Consider the following 19,131-nt stretch of genomic DNA (forward strand, 5'->3'; position numbering starts at 1 on the left):
ATTTTTATGAGTACGAGTGCAAGTACAAGCACATGAGCTTGGTATCGAGCCCGATTCTGTTATCGGTATCGGTGCATCTCAAGAAAATACACTCAATGGAAACGTCAATTTCGCAAAAACTCCCATATATAGCAAACAAGTTTTCACGCTCACATGAGGTGGTTTTTCAGGCAATTCGAAAAAGAAATATTTTGCAAAACTGCAATGGAAACAGTTTTTTTTTTTTTTTCGCATTTACAGGTCACTTGATGTACAGTCATATCATTCTTTATTGGTAGTGTAGTATGTTACAGAAGATGAGAGAGGGGTGCTTTTCTTTTCTTTTTTTTATGCATCTCTTTCCTCTTGCCTCAGCTTCACCCCATAGATGCAAAGAGAGGATGCAAGAAAAGAAAACAAGGATGGGGTAATCGAAGGAAATCTTATTTGTATATTGTAATATTGTTGATCTATTTAGCATCAGCTGCACTTGAGCCTCGAGTGATCTGGTAACACTTAAAGTTTGACATCTACTAATAGTATTAATCTATTAAAGGATTAGTTCACTTTTAAATAAACTTTTGCTGATAATTTACTCACCCCCATGTCATCCAAGATGTCCATGTCTTTCTTTCTTCAGTCGAAAAGAAATTAAGGTTTTTGATGAAAACATTCCAGGATTATTTTTCTTATCATTCATTTCAATGGGCACCAGACGGTTGAAGGTCCAAATGGCAGCTTCAGTGCAGCTTCAAAGAGCTTTACACGACACCAGACGATACCAGACGATGAATAAGGGTCTTATCTAGCGAAAAAAAAATTAAAAAGTTTAAGTTTTATAAGCACAAATGCTGGCCTTGCTCTTTTCTCCGATGCGTGTTCGTGACGTCACGTAATAGTTTCATTCGCTCAGGAGGATTGTGTATAGGAAATCTATGAAAAGTCACAAATTTCTGTCCTGACAAAAATTTTCTTTTAGGCTTTCTAATATTAAAACACCCAGGATACGCACACCTTTCAAGCGTGAGTTTAAAATATTCTAACTGACCGCCAGAGTGAGTTTTTTTAAGGCGACCCTTATTTTAGAACATTTGCCCTTATTGTTTCCATGGCGACGCGTGCGTGTCACGAGCGCTGAACGTAGCCACAATAACACTGTATGAGAGATGGATCACTATTATTTTGTTTTTCCTTTTTTATTTAAAATATTCGCAAACTTGCTTACATGTCTTCAACTATATGATATTCCGATTCTCAAATATGTGTGAGTGAGTGTGTTTTGTCGTTTAAAAACCTTTATAAATGATCTTTATCTTGATCTATAATGCGAGATGGGCGCCGCCATCTTAGTTTGCACTGCAGTTCACAGAGTTCTGTCAGTCTGATTTACAGCAGGTGAATACATCAGTTTCTCCTGAAATATATGCAAGTAAGTGGCTGGTGAACTGGAAGAATAAGAGAGTAAACTTTATAGTTACTTAGACCCATTATGTGTGTCTGATATGAATAAATGTCGGCAAATTATATTTGAATTCACTGTTTATTGATGCTTCCACTGACGTCTGACATCAGTGTGTATTTTATAAACTCCAAATGTATTGTTTAATGGTGCTTATGCGTATTTAAATGTCTGAAACCTTAAAAGAAACATTATGTGGCTGAAAACACTGCATAGCTGTGATGACAAGAGAGCGCGCGTCCGTCTCGCAGCCAGAGCGCGAAAGCACAGTTTGAATCTGGCAGTTATGTGACGTCGCTGAACATTCTAAATCCCATATGTGGAACCGTACGCCCAGGGGCACAGAAATAAACATCCCATATGTGGGAACGTACCGCTCAAAGGGTTAAACAATAAACTGACACAAAGACATTTGAATATGTGTATACGATCCTCCTTCCGCACATTTGTAATGTAAACACTGACTCGATACTTCCGCCTACGTCAACCGTGACCTTTTCAACGTAATTGCGTATTACGTGACGTCACGAATGCGCATCGGAGAAAAGAGCAAGGCCAGCATTTGTGCTTATAAAACTTAAACTTTTTTATTTTTTTTTTAAATGACCAATCGTTTCGCTAGATAAGACCCTTATTCATCGTCTGGTATCGTCTGGTGTCGTTTAAAGCCCTTTGAAGCTGCACTGAAACTGCCATTTGGACCTTCAACCGTTTGGTGCCCATTGAAATGAATGATATGGAGAATAATCCTGGAATGTTTACATCAAAAACCTTAATTTCTTTTCGACTGAAGAAAGAAAGACATGGACATCTTGGATGACATGGGGGTGAGTAAATTATCAGCAAAAGTTTATTTAAAAGTGAACTAATCCTTTAACAATTAATAATTAACATAATAGAAACTAATAGCTGTGTATTAGATGCATCTGTTCATCCTCGCTCATAGCTCCTGAGGAAGCTTTCTTACTCCTCGTTCCTCTCTTCCTTGTGTAACGAGGTTAAAATTGTTTTATTTCACAAGATTTTCCTGTTAATATACATTCAATACTGTTCTACAAATCTGTAATGGAAATGTGGCTAGTGTTGCCAACTTCTTTCAATGGAAAGTAGCTAAAACTAGATGCTAGATGACGTCATTCTGGCGAGTCCACTGATCTATTTAAAGATAAATATAGATCAGTGGGCGAGTCTCAGAATCTAGATAAGGTTTTTGCAAGAAGTTACTAGATTTGTTGCTAGACAATTTCTTTTGAAAAATGTCTCAAAAGGGTCAGGGAAGTCACTAAATCTAGCGACAAAATCGTTAAATTGTCAACACTGCTCTGCATATGTTGTGGGTTTAGGTTGCTTATAACGTTAATCTGGAAACGCAACGTGCACCATTTCACCAGATTTGTAACGAATAATTTATAAACCTATGCCAACATGGGAAAATAAATCAATATGTTTCTAAATATGCAAACTATTCATCACAATTTCAAAATAAAGGTTTCAAGGTGGGGTAAGCAATATTTCAAAATGCTGTTGGTTGATATTTGAAATCAACCCAAACAAACACACCCCTCTCTTGATTGGTCTGCCTCCAAAACTCACCCTCCGATTCTAACTACCCTGCACTGAGTCAGCCTCGACCTCAGCTCGTCAAATGCAATGACGCTAAACACCGTATTCTCTAGTGGTCATCAGTGTGCACAACTCTCACTATCTGTCCACTGTTACACATGCAATAAGAGAGTGGATGTCTGTTTATCACAGTTGACATGCAACAAAATGCTTCATGAAAAAATAAAGTGCAGATGATGAACGAATGACAAGGAAGCACTGAAAATTAACATACAGTACACAAGGGTAAATATATACAAGTGTTTGTTGTTAGTCGCCAACAGCACAGCAGCTCCAAACAATCAATGACACTCAAACCCAGTGTTACTCGCGTGTTCAGTGAATTCAAAGCAGCCTCCACTTCTGTTTTCAGACCTTCCCGCTTAGCTCTCTCCAGTGCTGGAACACTTTTCTAATATTAACGTAGGTCCTAAAGCGCTTGCCCAGTCATTTCCCTTCATTCCAGTGATATTCTTCTGAGCTTTTCTCTTTTGTATTGTCATCTCTCTTTCTGCAGTCTTTCTTTAAATTTCCCTCTTGCTCGTTCTCTCTCCTCGACCGCTATACGCCCCTTAATTCTGATTTGCTACACATTTGTTGTTGTGTTGGTCTGACTAACTTCCAAACAGTGTTTTTGAAAAATAACTTACCCCACTTTTAAACCCTCAATGTGAGTTTGAAAGTTTTGATGTCCACATGTTCTTGTTCAATAAATGCAGTGGCTGTAGCATTTGAATCGCAAAGAAGTGGCCAAGCATTACAGATTCAGGGAACATTTGAATTAAATGTTGTTTGGCCAACATTAAAGGTGCAGTATATATTATTTGAACCACGCTGTTGGACATTGTTGATATTTGAAATCAACACGTTTAATAGATTTCGAGTTCTCAATGACCATCATTTCAACTCCTTGAATTGTTGCACACTGCAGTAAGATCGATCGATTTTACAATATATTAAATGCTTGATGGCTTGTGTTGATAAATGGCATGCGATTAATTTTAAATGTACTGTATGATGGAGAAAATTATGTATTACTAAAAATAAAGCTGCATCTGATTATGCTATGTTAGCTACTTCACAAAATAGTGTTTTTCTCTGAGGCATGGTAAAGCCAAGAAAAAAAATCAAGAAAATTAGATTTAAACAATAAGACTAAACATGTTGAGCTATATAACAACAATTCGTTTTTTGTCTATAAATGTATCAAAACAGTTGTTCCCTTGTCTATTAAAACATGTAAATATTAAAGCGTCTTTGGTGTTTCCATGGTTTCTACAAAATAAAACCAGAAACCGAGGGTAACACGGGAATGATTGACAAGCAACTCCTCGCACGTCCCGGAGCTTTGGTTAAAATTGCAATTTCCTCACAATTTACAAATAGTTGGAAACATTTGGGATATTGTAAGTACTCAAATTAACAAAATATATAACACTGGTATATAACACTATAACAATATATAACACTTTTTGAACATTTTACTGCAAAAATATTACATATTGCACCTTTAAGTGCAGCTATTTAACTCATAAAACAACCATCACCTTCGAATTAGTTTTGAACATGAACAGATTAGAAATTAAACTGGGATTTGAACAAAGTTTTTAAGAACCACAACAAAACCTTCCTCTCACAATGCCTTCTTGGCCTCACCCCCATGCTCGCCCCCCAAGAGGGTTCTTCTTCTTCTATTGATTTTATTGGCGGATGGAAAACCAACTAAAGGAGCATTTACCGCCACCTACTGGACTGGAGTGTGGGCAGGAACTTGACAAAAAGGAAGGACTAAAAAAAGCAAAAACAAAACAAACAAAAAAAAACAACAACTAATTATTCACATCAAATTCGTTCACTTAACCCATTATTTTTTTTTTTAATTAATGCTCACAAAAAATACACAGAATAACATATAATGATAATGAGAAACAAACAAGACAGATAAAAGAGACGGCAGTTCTCGCGCAAATTTCACATGAATCTCTAATGAGAACACCATGAAAGCTTCACATTGCTCATTACAATATGCTTCGTCGAACACAAAGTTGACTCTCATGCATGCAGGCACTAGTGACAGTTGGTCAGAAGAGAAAAAATGAATAGCCTAAACCCTGAGAAACTTTCTGGGTGTAGGCCTACTGTATTTTCTTTTAATCGGATTCCTTCTGAAGATTCATCAGTTGAGAAACAAGTGGAGGAGGAAGCCAAGCAAGAGAAACAACAACAAAAAGGGACAAAATGCGTTACTTTCTGTCAGGACTTTAGAATTTGAAATGAAAAGTTGATTAAAAAACAAACAAAGAAACAAAATAAATAAATAGTTGAATAATAAGTGTTGCAAATCTGTTTTTAATTTACATATTACTTACCCTGTAACTACATAAAACAAAAGCATATTTTCCCATGTATTAAAAAGACTGCAATAGTTTTTTTCTACTTGCTTTTCCTGGTTGTTACTCTTTTATTCCCTAGACTTTACATATTTTATACTTTATAGGTATGCTTTATAGGTATGCTATAATTATTGAAAGTTACGCTGTAAATTTGTTGTAATTATGCAGTACTTTCCTGGCTGTAATCTAAAGAGTTACCAAAAAATGCATGTCATTGACCCACATATGGAAAATCTCAGAAATGATCCAGAATCATTTCTCAATTCACAATGCATCGTTGTATTTTCCCAGCTCTAGTCTCCGGGCCAGTTGGTGGTCCTTTTAAAAGCATTCCCTATATGTACTCAATGAAATACCAGTGAGATATTAGATAAATGTGTGTTCATTTTTGTCTTACAGCACTTTTAGCTTTAGACCAGAACTTGAAAATGGCAGAAATTATTGAAGGTCTGAATTTGGTGTTACTGGGAAAAATAGGAGCTGGGAAGAGTGCATCAGGAAACACAATCCTGGGACGACAAGTTTTTGAATCAAAAGAAAGTTTCACCTCTGTCACACAAGATCTGGCTGTTGAATCTGGGACTGTCTGTGGACAACAGGTCACTGTTTATGACACACCAGGATTATTTAACACAAAGCTTAGTGAAGAAGAGGTTCTGCAGATATATGCAAATGTTCTTCAGAGATGTGAATCTGGTCACTGTGTGTTTCTGCTGGTCATCAAAGCTGACAGATTCACTGAAAAAGAGAGAAAAACTGTGGAGAAGATCGAGAAGCTGCTGGGAGAAAACCGCTTGAAGAAAACCTGGATTCTCTTCACTGGAAGAGATGAACTAGAGGAAGAAAACATGTCAATAGATGAATTCATCAATGAGACTGAACCACTGAAGAACCTCATTCAGAAATATGATCAGAGATACCATGTGTTCAACAACAAGAAGAAAGGACCTAATGGACAAGTTCCAGAGCTGCTTTCAAAAATAGATGCAATAGGTGAGTGAGTCGTCACTATACAAAATATCATAAATAAATATTCTTCTATCACATTGGTGACTAAGTCTGCTCTCACAGACTATCAGAGAATCAAATGCCGCTGCACAGCAAGACAGAATTAGATAGAGATATATGTATTATAATGTTTTACTTATTACAGTTTGGTTTATTATACTTTTTTTCTCCTATATGACATGGTAAATTCTGTACACACATTTTTCCCCAAGGTTAGCATGACTAGAATAAAACATTTATTGGTATTGCATGTAATGTGTCTGGAAAAGCTTAAAATGTGTAATGTTTATAATGTTTATTTCACTCACTAGGACTGTAACCTGCTGAATCTCTGTCCAACCACAGTGAGTTAAGTGAATGTTAAAATGGTATTCAATTTGTTTTATATCTTTTTATACAGAAAAAGGAGCAAAACCAAAGCAGACACTAATGAAGAGACGACAAGAAAAACAAACTCATTTCTCTAAGATTTTCGTACCGGTGTCAAAATTCTTTGGCCCAATGATTAACACAGGTGAGAAGTTAGATAACGAGAAGTGTTTATTTATCCAGTCCTGGACCGCACATGTTTCTCATTGTGTTTACTGTGATCATGAAGATCACTGAGGAGGATCAGCAGATTCCTCAGATAATTGAGATGTTGTTTGGTCAGAAAGTGTTAAAATACTCCATTCTCTTCAGTCATGGAGATCTGCTGAAAGGTTTGATATTTGAACTCTTAATACACAGTTTTCTCTGACACAATGTAGTCAATATCATTCATAGTCAGCAGTTGCAGGGTTTACTAAAATTTGATTTATTTTAAAAATTTGTAGGGATGTTACGCATTCTACGGAGCCACTGAAAGGAGATGGGGGAAAAATATATTTTATAGAATGCTTTTGCATTCTCTCACAGTTATATAGTTATCACGATCACCCTGCACCTGCTACCCATTATACAATCACTCACTCACACACACATAAAAGACACTTGCACCCACACCTCGATGCAAAGTCGTTTGAAGTGTTTCTGAGCTTTTTCCCTGGATTCCGTATTCTTGTTTCAGCTTTTTGAGCGTTTCCCCCGGATTCTGTACTCTTTTGTTTGACCTTGGACTGTTACTCATTTCTGATTCTCTGCTGTTCCTGGATTGTGTATGTTTGCTGCCTGCCCTGATCTCTGCCTGCCTTGGGACCAGTGGTGTATAAAGTACTCGAAAACCATACTTGAGTAAAAGTATAGATATTACCAGAAAATGACTTTGGTAGAAGTTAAAGTCACTGTTTAGAATATTACTTGAGTAAAAGTTATAAAGTATGTGATATTTTTTGTACTTGAGTATGTATATATATATATATATATATATATATAAATTCTTTTTGTACTTAAGTATGGAAAAAGTAAAAGTACAAGTAAATGTCACGATCACTAGTGAGAGTGCCCTAATCAGCCACTAGAGGGCACTCCATCCTGGACTCCTGTTTTCACCCCATGAACTACATTACCCATAACACACTTCCCAGACTGATTATCCCACGTCATTGCACCCAGCTGTTTTGTGTTTGTTCATTAGTGTCTGTCTATTTATACCTGGTTTGTCTCTGCCTTTGTTATGGTGTTTTCATGTATGGTTCCCGGTTTCGTTGTGTATTCTCTTGTTTTTCTTGTTCTTGTTTTGTACGGACGGCTTTTCTGGATTTTGACCTTTTGCCTGTTTTTGGACTCACGATTGTTGGATTACCCTTATTAAACAACCCCTGCAATTGGAACTGTCTTTTGTCTCCGTGTTTCAACGTGACAGTAAATGTAAAATATAAAAGGAGCAAAATAAAATTTTATTAAAAAAATGTATTGTTCTAAACAGTTTGAGCGGCAAAATTGTGTTCAGTTTTAACTGTCTTACATTTTGTTTCTTTGAATTAAAAAAATGGCTAAATGTTTATTGCAATTTTTAAATATAAAAAATACTAATATATTAATTATTCATTGATCGTTGAGGTTAATACATAGTGCATTATAACTGAGACAACTTTAAAATGTTAAAATGTTGAAATTAACAATGAACAATACTTTTATTAACCTTATTTAATGTTACAAATGGACTCTTTGTCACAGACACGTCAGGCTCCACCATGCACCAATCCCAACGCACTCAATCACCAGAATACTAATCACCGCCACCTGCACATCATTATCACTCCCATCAACACCCGCATAAAGAGCACTCACACCCAGCACTCCATGTCCGGTCTCCTTTTGCTATACTTACATGTAAGCTTACCTCAAGGACTCCCCGCTCGCTACTTACCTGTCTCCTGTGCTTCCCGATCTCCCAGTGTGTTCCTCATCTCCATGTGAGTGCTCCTACGTCTCCTACGTTCTCCAGCTTCAACAATATCAAAGACTCTCCAACCTGCAATCACAAAAGGACAGTAACTATCACCATTCATCTCTACCATCCACGTATTCACTCCTGCACTGCTATATCTGCTCACTGGTTTCAATAAAGACTACTTACCTGTTTAACATCTGTGTCCGACCCCTCTGTACCATAACAGAAGACCGGACCATAACAGCTGAACCAGTATGAGCCAACAGGATCCCTTCCAAGCACTTGTGGATGCGCTACGCCGCACTCTCACCATCAATCCATCACCGCCATCCACAAACATCTCTCCTTCACCGGCACCAGCAGTCTCCACCGTCAACACGGTCCCATCTCCTTCTCCACCTGTTTACGCCAGTCCCATGGCCAAATCAGCGCCCTACTCAGGATCGGCAGAGGACTGCAGCGGTTTCCTGCTGCAGTGTGAACTGGTCCTGGAGATGCAGCCGCACCTATACCCGAACGACACAGCCAAAATAGCGTTCCTCATCTCTCAACTTAGCGGCAAAGCATTTAAAGTGGGCTGACTCCATCTGGTCACAACATGGCGCTATTACTCAATCGTATCCAGCCTTTATTTCCCACTTCCGGGAGGTTTTCGGGAAACCCATTACTGACGCGTCTGCTGGTGAGAAACTTTACAATCTCAAACAAGGTTCAATGTCCATTTATGATTATGCTTTGCAATTCAGAACGCTGGCTGCCGTAAGTGGATGGAATGAACAGGCTTTGATCACTACCTATTGCCAAGGATTGGAACCTTGGGTGCGGTTGCATCTCGCTGCATACGAGGATTCCATCGCCCTAGAGAAATTCATCCAGCTATCCATCTGCTGCGCCACTCGTACTGCAAAGGTGTCTTCAAGAACACCAGGGCCAGTCATTCCCCACCTCACTCCTCTGCCGGTCCGAACCCGTCAGCTCCCCAGAACCAGCCAACAAACCCATGGAGGTGGAGAATTCTCGTCTCACCCCTGCTGAGCGACAAAATCGGCTGACCCTGAACCTCTGCCTGTATTGTGGTACGCCGGGGCATGTCATCTCCGCATGCCCCACACGACCACCTCGTCCCATGGTGAGTGCCATTCTTCCTTCAACTCAGAAAATGAAACCACTCACCACCATTGTCAATCTTACTGCTGCTGATACTTCACTTACAGTGGTGGTGCTCCTCGACTCCGGGTCAGCCAGCAACTTCATCTCCGGCGCCCTCTGCCGGCAACTCAGCCTCAAGACCTCTCCGTCTCCAACCATCTACCAGATCAGTTCCATAACTGGAAAACCGCTCAGCCGTAAGCAAGTCCGTCAGGTGGTAGGACCCATTCAACTGCAAGTCGGGCTTCTACACATCGAAGACATTCATCTGCTGGTTCTGGAGGATTCCACCGCTGACGTGGTTCTAGGGCGCCCTTGGTTGGAGCAGCATAATCCCACCATCTCCTGGAGAACTGGCGAAATCCTGAAGTGGGGCGAATCCTGTTTCTCACAATATATCTCGGAACTTCTCATTCCACAAGCTCCCTCCAAAGAACTTCCAATCTGTGCAACTTCCATCGAGAGTCCAGTAGAGAAACGCTCCATCGACATCCCTAAGTGTTACGCCCCCTTCAGTGATGTCTTCTGCCCCCAGAGAGCCTCTAAGCTGCCTCCACACCGCCCATGGGACTGTGCCATCGATCTGCTTCCAGGTGAACCAGTGCCAAAGGATAAGATCTACCCTCTATCCATCCCGGAGGAGAAGGCCATGGAGGAGTACATCAAGGAGGCCCTCGATCAAGGTTATATTCGCCCATCAACGTCCCCTGCTGCATCAAGCTTCTTCTTTGTGGCAAAGAAGGACGGAGGCTTGAGGCCCTGCATCGATTACCGTTCACTTAACAAGATAACTGTGAAGTTCTGTTATCCCCTTCCTCTCGTCCCGGCAGCCCTGGAACATCTCCGTGGTGCCACTGTGTTCACGAAGCTGGACCTCCGCAGCACATATAACCTCATCCGGATACACGAGGGGGACGAGTGGAAGACCGCCTTCATTACACCCACCGGCCACTACGAGTACCTCGTCATGGCGTATGGCCTGGTCAACACCCCCTCCGTATTCCAGGATTTCATCCATGAGGTGCTCCGGGAGTTCCTCAACCGGTTTGTATTGGTGTACATCGAGCCAAACATCCTTTCCTGGTCCTAACTGATCATAAGAACCTAGAATATCTCCGTGCTGCCAAAAGACTAAACCCGAGACAAGCCAGAGACCATGTTTTTCTCCCGCTTTCACTATACCATCTCCTACCGCCCAGGTTCAAAGAACGTGAAAGCAGACGCCCTCTCCAGTCTTCATGCTCCAGAAGAAAGTTCCGAAGAACCTGAACCGATCATTCCAAGTTCCCTCATTGTGAGTCCCATCATGTGGTCGGAGGAGACCATCCCCTCCTCCAATGCCTCCACGAACCCTCCGCCGGGTTGCCCGCCAGGCTTGCTCTTCATCACCCGGTCACGACGCACTCCAACCATTCACTCAGCCCACACGTCACTTGGCACTGGTCACCCGGGGGTCAATGGAACCCTCTCGTTGCTTAAAGAACGCTTCTGGTGGCCAAACATGGCGGCAGATTTCAGAAGGTACGTGCAGGGCTGCAGGGAGTGCGCCATCTCAAAGAGCTCACGTCATCTACCATCCGGCAAGCTCCTTCCTCTGCCCGTTCCAAATCGACCCTGGTCACACCTAGGAGTTGATTTCATCACCGACCTTCCAGCATCTGATGGGCACACTTGCATCCTGGTTATCATCGATCGTTTCTCCAAGTCATGTCGTCTAATCCCTCTGAAAGGACTAACCACTGCCATGGAAATGGCTGAACTGTTATTCAACCATGTTTTCCGCTACTTCAGGATTCCTGAGGATATTGTGTCCGATAGAGGACCGCAGTTCATTTCTCGTGTCTGGAAAGCCTTCCACTCGCTCCTAGGTGTGGCCGTCAGTTTAACATCTGGATACCACCAACAGTCGAACGGGCAGACGGAAAGGAAGATCCAGGAGATCGGCCGCTTCCTCCGTACCTTCTGTCATGACCACCAGAACTCTTGGAACCAGTACTTGGGTTGGGCCGAGTACGCACAGAACTCCCTACGGCAACCTACTACTGGCCTCACTCCATTCCAGTGCGTACTCGGATACCAACCTCCACTGTTCCCCTGGAACGGGGAACCATCGAACGTACCAGCGGTGGACTACTGGTTCCGAGAGAGCGAGAGGGTCTGGGACTCAGCACACCATCAACTGCAACGAGCCCTGCGCAGACGCAGGTTGACAGCCGACCTTCGCTGCTCCGACACTCCAGTTTATCAGCCCGGACAGAAGGTTTGGCTGTCAACACGGGACATCAGACTGCGTCTGCCCTGCAGGAAGCTGAGTCCCAGGTTCATTGGCCCATTCCTCATCGTCAGATCAACCTGGTCTCCTACCAACTCCAACTTCCACCAGGTTACCGCATTCACCCCACTTTCCATGTTTCACTGCTTAAGCCTCACCACCCTTCTGTTTCCACTTCCACAGGGCCTGACGTGGCAGCCGCCGAACCCCCCCTTCCACTTATCCTGGAGGACGGCGCAGCATACGAAGTTCACGAGATCTTGGACTTCCGACACCGTGGTGGTCAACTAGAGTATCTCGTGGATTGGGAAGGCTACGGCCCTGAAGAACGCTCCTGGGTTTCAAGAAACGACATCCTCGACCCTAACCTGCTTCAGAACTTCCACAGCAACCACCCTGACAGACCTGCCCCGCGTGGAAGAGGACGATCACCACGATGCCGGGGTCCTCGGCCCTCAGGAGCGGGCCGTGGAGGGGGGGTACTGTCACAGACACGTCAGGCTCCACCATGCACCAATCCCAACGCACTCAATCACCAGAATACTAATCACCGCCACCTGCACATCATTATCACTCCCATCAACACCCGCATAAAGAGCACTCACACCCAGCACTCCATGTCTGGTCTCGTTTTGCTATACTTACTTGTATGCTTACCTCAAGGACTCCCCGCTCGCTACTTACCTGTCTCCTGTGTTTCCTGATCTCCCAGTGTGTTCCTCGTCTCCGTGTGAGTGCTCCTACGTCTCCTACGTTCTCCAGCTTCAACAATATCAAAGACTCTCCAACCTGTAATCACAAAAGGACAGTAACTATCACCATTCATCTCTACCATCCACGTATTCACTCCTGCACTGCTATATCTGCTCACTGGTTTCAATAAAGACTACTTACCTGTTTAACATCTGTGTCCGACCCCTCTGTACCATAACACTCTTATTGTAAAGTGTTAACATTTCATATAAATCCAAACAGTTATGCTTAAAAATTGCCATCTTTACACACAAAGGCATAGCATGGGTCTATATGTATACTTTCACACATAATTTGCCTGTTTTAGAAAACTTGATGATTATCTAATCAAAATATGTGTTACAATGCCGATTAAAAAAAGAACTGAAATCAAATACATTTCTGATTTATGTTTCTGTCGCTGCATGATGAGAATACAGTTTAAATATACAACTTCGCTGGATAATGAATGCATAACAGTGAACAAATAAACTAATGCAAATGAATGGTAACAATCTTGACATTAAACAGTTGGTGTTTTTGTCACATTGTTTTAACCTCTTGAGGTACTACTAATGTTATGTTAGCATCCTCTCAGACTCGACGGCAAACATACTGCTGTTCTCCACTAATGCAGCCTCTAGTCAACAAATTGATTACTTTATAATAATATGAAAACATGTACTGTAGTGTACACTATATAAGATACCATTTCATTGTCAGTTTTTGTTGTCGCGGAGGAACCTGATCCTGCACTTACTCATATGATAGCAGCCGCGCTAGTACACGCTCACAAAATGGTGGCCACAACTCAAGTCACAGCTAATCTTCATGAACCAAGTCAAGTCACAGTTAATCTTCGTGAGCCAATTCAAATTACAGTTGATCTTTGTGAGTAAAGTCACAGCTGATCTTCATGAACCAAGTCAAGTCACAGTTAATCTTCATGAGCCAATTCAAATTACAGTTGATCTTTGTGAGTAAAGTCACAGCTGATCTTCATGAGTCAAGTCAAATCAAGTCACAGTTGATATTTGTGAGTCAAGTCACATCTTGTTGTGGTTGTCGTACCACAACCCCCCTCTGTTCTGTCAGGGGAACTTGTCATCAAGCGTCAGATGTTTTCATCCAGCATGGAGGATCCACCGCTGCTGTCAGTATGAACAGCTGGTTATCCCGAACCAATTAATTGTAGCCCTCCTGTTTCTGAACTGATTCCCCTGTCTGCAGCACTCCCCATAATGGGGGCGCCTTCATTGCCAACAGAGGGCACTCCACCCTGGACTACACACATTGGAATCCATTTCCCTTTTACTCTCATACCTTGGACTGATCACCCTGCACTTGCTACCCATTATACAATCACTTACTCACACACACATAAAAGACACTTGCACCCACACCTTGATGCGAAGTCTTGTTTAGCCCGTCTGACATTTCTGAGTGTTTCCCCTGGATTGCGTTTTCTTGTGTTTGACATTGGACTGTTACTCGTTTCTGATTCTCTGCTGCCTGCCTTGACCCTTGCCTGTTCCTGGATTGTGTATGTTTGTTTGCTGCCTACTCTTTTCACTGCCTGTCACTGTCTCTACCACTGGCTCATCCTTGCTATTATTGTGTCTGTGAACTTGATTTCAATAAAAGCTGCAGATGGATCCTCACTCTGTTGACCCAATCCTTAAAATAGTTGGGTCATTAGATGATGATTTGATGCTCAAGACAAAATATTTGTGTACAATATTTTTTTTCAGGATTCTTTGAATAGAAAGTTTGAAAGAACAGCGTTTATTTGAAATAAAATCTTTTGTAACATTATAACAATTTCACAATATTACTGTTTTTACTGTATTTTTAATTAAATAAATGCAGCCTTGGTGAGCAGACGAAACTTCTTTTAAAAACATTAAAAATCTTAGTAATTCCAAACTTTTGACTGGTAGTGTATATGTGTATATATGTATATGTATATATATGTGTATGTATATGTGTATGCATGTGTATATGTGTATATATATAATATATATAGATAATATGTATATATGTTTTTTTTTTTGTTTTTTGTTTTTTGCAGGCATCAGAGACCCACTATCAACATGTGCAGTATTAAAATCGCATGCTCCCTTTTCACTTTTGCTTTCACTTTTGAATTCATGATCAAGCATACTACCACAGCAAGCCTAACAAAGTCCCTTCTGGGGTTCCGTTGAAGGCGTTATTCATTTTCATGACTTGATTATAGTTCAGGTCTGGTTATTTTACATTTGAATATTCAATTTCTATTCCTGAAAAGTGTTAGACTTGCCTGAAAAAAACATAAAGCACTACTTACATCATTTATATCTTTATTCTAGTGTATATCTGTGCTTTTGTTTATTATTTTACAGATGCATTTCCCTACAAAATCAACCCAATCATTCTAGAATTATTAATTCTTTCCAAATAGTTATTCAAATCTGTACTTCAATAGTTATCTGTTTGCCTATCACAATATATATGGCAGGAAAAACTAAATTGCAATGTCAGTTTTTATCGTGCAGGTGAACTGATCAAGGCTTACATCTTTTCTCTACTGTACAGATTTTATGGATGCTCCTGATGAATCAGACACTTCCAGAAGGATTGTTCTTCTGGGTAAAACTGGTGATGGGAAGAGTGCAGCTGGAAACACAATACTGGGAGAGGAAGAGTTTGACTCTGTGATGAGCGCGAGTTCTGTAACCAGTAAATGTTCAGAAGCTCATGCCACTGTTTCAGGCAGATCTGTGTCTGTAGTTGATACTCCTGGATTATTTCACACACAAATGAACACTGAAGAATTAAAGATAGAGATAGAGAAAATTGTTTATTTATCCAGTCCTGGACCTGATGCTTTTCTCATTGTAATTAATCTGATTATGAGATTCACTGAACATGAGCTGCAGATCGCAGAACAGATTAAAACACTGTTTGGACAGGAGGTGTTAAAATACTCCATCATTCTCTTCACTCATGGAGATCTGCTAGAAGAAAAGTCTGTAGAGGAACTCATTGAGGAGAACAGTGCATTAAGAGATCTAGTTGATCAGTGTGGAGGCAGATTTCACGTCTTCAACAATAAAGATCAGAATAACAGAGAGCAGGTGAATGATCTACTGCAGAAGATTGACACAATGATAGAGCAGAATGGAGGAGGACACTACAGTAATCAGATGTTTGAAGATGCTCAGAGATTCAGACAAGAGGAAGAAGAGCAGAGACAGAGAGAGAAGAAACAAAGGCAAGAGGAGATTGAGAGAGTGAGAAAGGAGACAGAGAGGAGAATTAGAGCAGAATTTGAAGGTCCACCAAGATTTTTACTAGAAAGACTAAAGTCATTGAGGCTGAGAGAGGAAAACCGGAAACAACAAGAGAAGGAACGACTGGAGGTGACTGAGAGAGTCTTTGACCACCTGGGTTTATCAATGAGACATATATTGCATAAGGAAATTATGGAAATGCAAATGCATATGAAAATGCAGAGAGTACTAGAAGATAAACAAAGACAAGAGGAAATTGAGAGAGTGATAAAGGAGACAGAGGAGAAAATCAGAGCAGAATTTGAAGGTCCACCAAGATTTTTACTAGAAAGATTTAAGTTAATGAGACTGAGAGAGGAAGAGGAGAAAAAACGAGAGGAGAAACAAACACATGAGGAGATTGAGAGGGCGAGAAAAGAGACAGAAGAGAAAATCAGAGCAGAGTTGGAAGGTCCACCAATATTTTCACTAGGAAGTTTTATTTCAGTGACACCGAGAGAGGAAGAGAAGAGAAAACGAGAGGAGAAACAAAGACAAGAGGAGATTGAGAGAGTGAGAAAAGAGAAAGAGGAGAAAATCAGAGCAGAGTTTGAAGCTCCAACAAGATTTTCACGAAGACATTTATTTTCAATGAGACTGAGAGAGGAAGAGGAGATGAGACAGAGAGAGGAAGAGAAGAGAAAACAAGAGGAGAAGCAAAGACAAGAGGAAATTGAGAGAGTGAGAAAGGAGAAAGAGGAGAAAATCAGAGCAGAGTTTGAGGGTCCACTAAGATTTTTCGTAGGAAGTTTTATTTCAATGAGATGGAGAGAGGAAGAGGAGATGAGACAGAGAGAGGAAGAGAAGAGAAAACGAGAGGAGAAACAAAGACAAGAGGAAACTGAGAGAGTGAGAAAGGATAAAGAGGAGAAAATCAGAGCAGAGTTTGAAGATTCACCAAGATTTTTACTAGAAAGATTTAAGTTAATGAGACTGAGAGAAGAAGAGGAGAGAAAACGAGAGGAGAAACAAAGACAAGAGGAGATTGAGAGAGTGAGAAAGGAGACAGAAGACAAAATCAGAGCAGAGTTTAAAGGTCCACCAAGTTTTTTACTAGAAAGACTCAAAGCAATGAGACTTAGAGAGGAAGACCAGATACGACGAGAGGTTGAACGTCAGGAGGTGTTTGGAAGAGTCTTTTTCCCCTGGCCTTCACCAATGAGACATAAGGCAACGTGGAGGAAACTACAAAAGGAGAAACAAATGCAAGAGGAGATTCAGAGATTGATAAAGGAGATAGAGGAGCAAATCAGAGCAGAAATTGAAGGCCCACCAAGATGATTATGAGACACACTTAAATAAATGAGTCAGTAAGATCAAGAGATACAAAGCTACAAGAGGAAATACAAATACAAGTGTCATGTATTTTGAATGATTTTACTATCCGTACCTGTGTGATGTCATCAACAGTTGTTTTTCAGTAAAAAGACCCGCTGTTGCAGTCATCTCGTGTCTGTGTCGTCTCATATATAAAAACATAACAATGAGGAGATTGAGAGAGTGAGAAAGGAGACAGAAGAAAGTTGCTGCAGCATTTGAAGGGCCATCAATATTTTTACTAGAAAGACAGAGAGAGACAGAAGAGAGAATCAGAGCAGAATATGAACTAGAAGCAATTTCGAAAAGTGACGAGAAAACAACGTCAGGAATGTGTGTGTAATTAATACTCCTGGATTCTCTGACATACTGATGAAACCTTGGGTCTCATTTATAAAGCTTGCATACGCACAGATTTGAAAGTATACTTGTTTTGACAGAACTTTAATAATGGGATACATTCAACAGTATGGCTACTCCTGTCACAGACACGTCAGGCTCCACCGTTCACCAATCACAGCGCACCCAGTCACCAGAGTACTAATCACCGACACCTGCACCTCATCAAGCACCTCATCAACACCAGTATATAGAGCACTCACACACATCACTCCATGTCCGGTCTCGTTTGCATTAACTTACCTGTATTCTTACCTTAAGGACTCCTTGTGATCAACTTATCTGTCTCCAGCGTTCTCCTCGTGTGATCCCTTGTCTCTGTGTGAGTGCTCCTTGTCTCCGTGTGAGTGCTCCTTGTCTCCAGCGATCTCCATCGGTATCCTCTCCAAGACCCATTCCATCTGCAACCACAAAGGACTCTGTTATCACCCAGCACTTCAAGAATCTCCACAACTTCACGTATCACTCACCTGCACTTCTGCACGAACTCATACTGGTTCTCAATAAAGCTCCAATATCTGTTAAAGACTTTCTCTGTCCCTTCTGTACTGTAACAACTCCATTATTTCACTCACTTATTTTACAACTTAATGAATTCCTTCAAATCCTTTCTTTAACTTAAAAGTGTAACCAGGAAACTAACAGAAGACTTTTTTTTTTTTACTTCACAGTAGCCCTTTTGTAGACTTTATCTTAAAGTAACTGCAAACTTCAATAAATCATGTCTTTTCTGATAAACATTTAACTTTTTAAACAGAAAATTATGATTTTCAATTGATTATTCAATTGAATTTTTCCCCTTTCCTCTGTGGTGTGTATGCATGTGTTTCATGTTCAAAGGTCTAGTCTCTCAGGAGCCTTAGACAGTCTCCCTGACCTAGTCATTGTCATTTAACCTGGTACAGGAGGCACCGGAACTTTCCTGAGGATTGAACAGTTGCGTTGCAGCCGTCTTCCATCCGGGGTCTCCATCTCATAGGAACGTGGTGTAGGTGCAGTACTAACAACTGTCCCTTTTGTGCTTGTAGGTTTGATCCATACATGCTGTCCCGGCTGGAAAGGTGGTAGGGTTTGAGTATGGTGTCTCCTGTTGAACGTTTGTTGCTGTTGCAGTTTCAACGCTGAATCCTTTTCTCTGAATCTGACAAGATCAGGCCACTGTGGTTGTAACTGTTCCGGTGACACTGGAACTG

General features: G+C 41.0%; 1 protein-coding gene across 1 annotated transcript; it reads left to right on the forward strand.

The window, feature by feature from the left end:
• Window positions 1–5,861: 5,861 nt before the first annotated feature.
• Window positions 5,862–17,511, forward strand: LOC125273140. Its single transcript, XM_048198407.1, has 11 exons — window positions 5,862–6,426; window positions 6,842–6,955; window positions 9,035–9,327; window positions 9,618–10,101; window positions 10,327–10,419; window positions 10,498–10,677; window positions 11,104–11,346; window positions 11,533–11,772; window positions 12,360–12,590; window positions 15,486–16,183; window positions 16,829–17,511. The coding sequence occupies exons 1-11, from the start codon at window positions 5,862–5,864 to the stop codon at window positions 17,501–17,503; spliced, it is 3,816 nt and encodes a 1,271-aa protein (XP_048054364.1). The 3' UTR covers window positions 17,504–17,511.
• Window positions 17,512–19,131: the final 1,620 nt, after the last annotated feature.

The sequence above is a fragment of the Megalobrama amblycephala genome, linkage group LG7 (genome assembly GCF_018812025.1).
Source record: "Megalobrama amblycephala isolate DHTTF-2021 linkage group LG7, ASM1881202v1, whole genome shotgun sequence".
Classification (NCBI taxonomy): Eukaryota; Metazoa; Chordata; class Actinopteri; order Cypriniformes; family Xenocyprididae; genus Megalobrama; species Megalobrama amblycephala.

What these genes read in the sequence shown, in the direction of transcription:
- LOC125273140 (XM_048198407.1), top strand. Translation starts at nt 5,862, where the DNA reads ATGGCAGAAATTATTGAAGGTCTGAATTTGGTGTTACTGGGAAAAATA. An exon ending in AACTGGAAAACCGCTCAGCC is followed by an intron (nt 10,102 to 10,326) that starts GTAAGCAAGTCC and finishes TCATTCCACAAG; the next exon opens with CTCCCTCCAAAGAACTTCCA. An exon ending in GAGGCCCTGCATCGATTACC is followed by an intron (nt 10,678 to 11,103) that starts GTTCACTTAACA and finishes CCTACCGCCCAG; the next exon opens with GTTCAAAGAACGTGAAAGCA.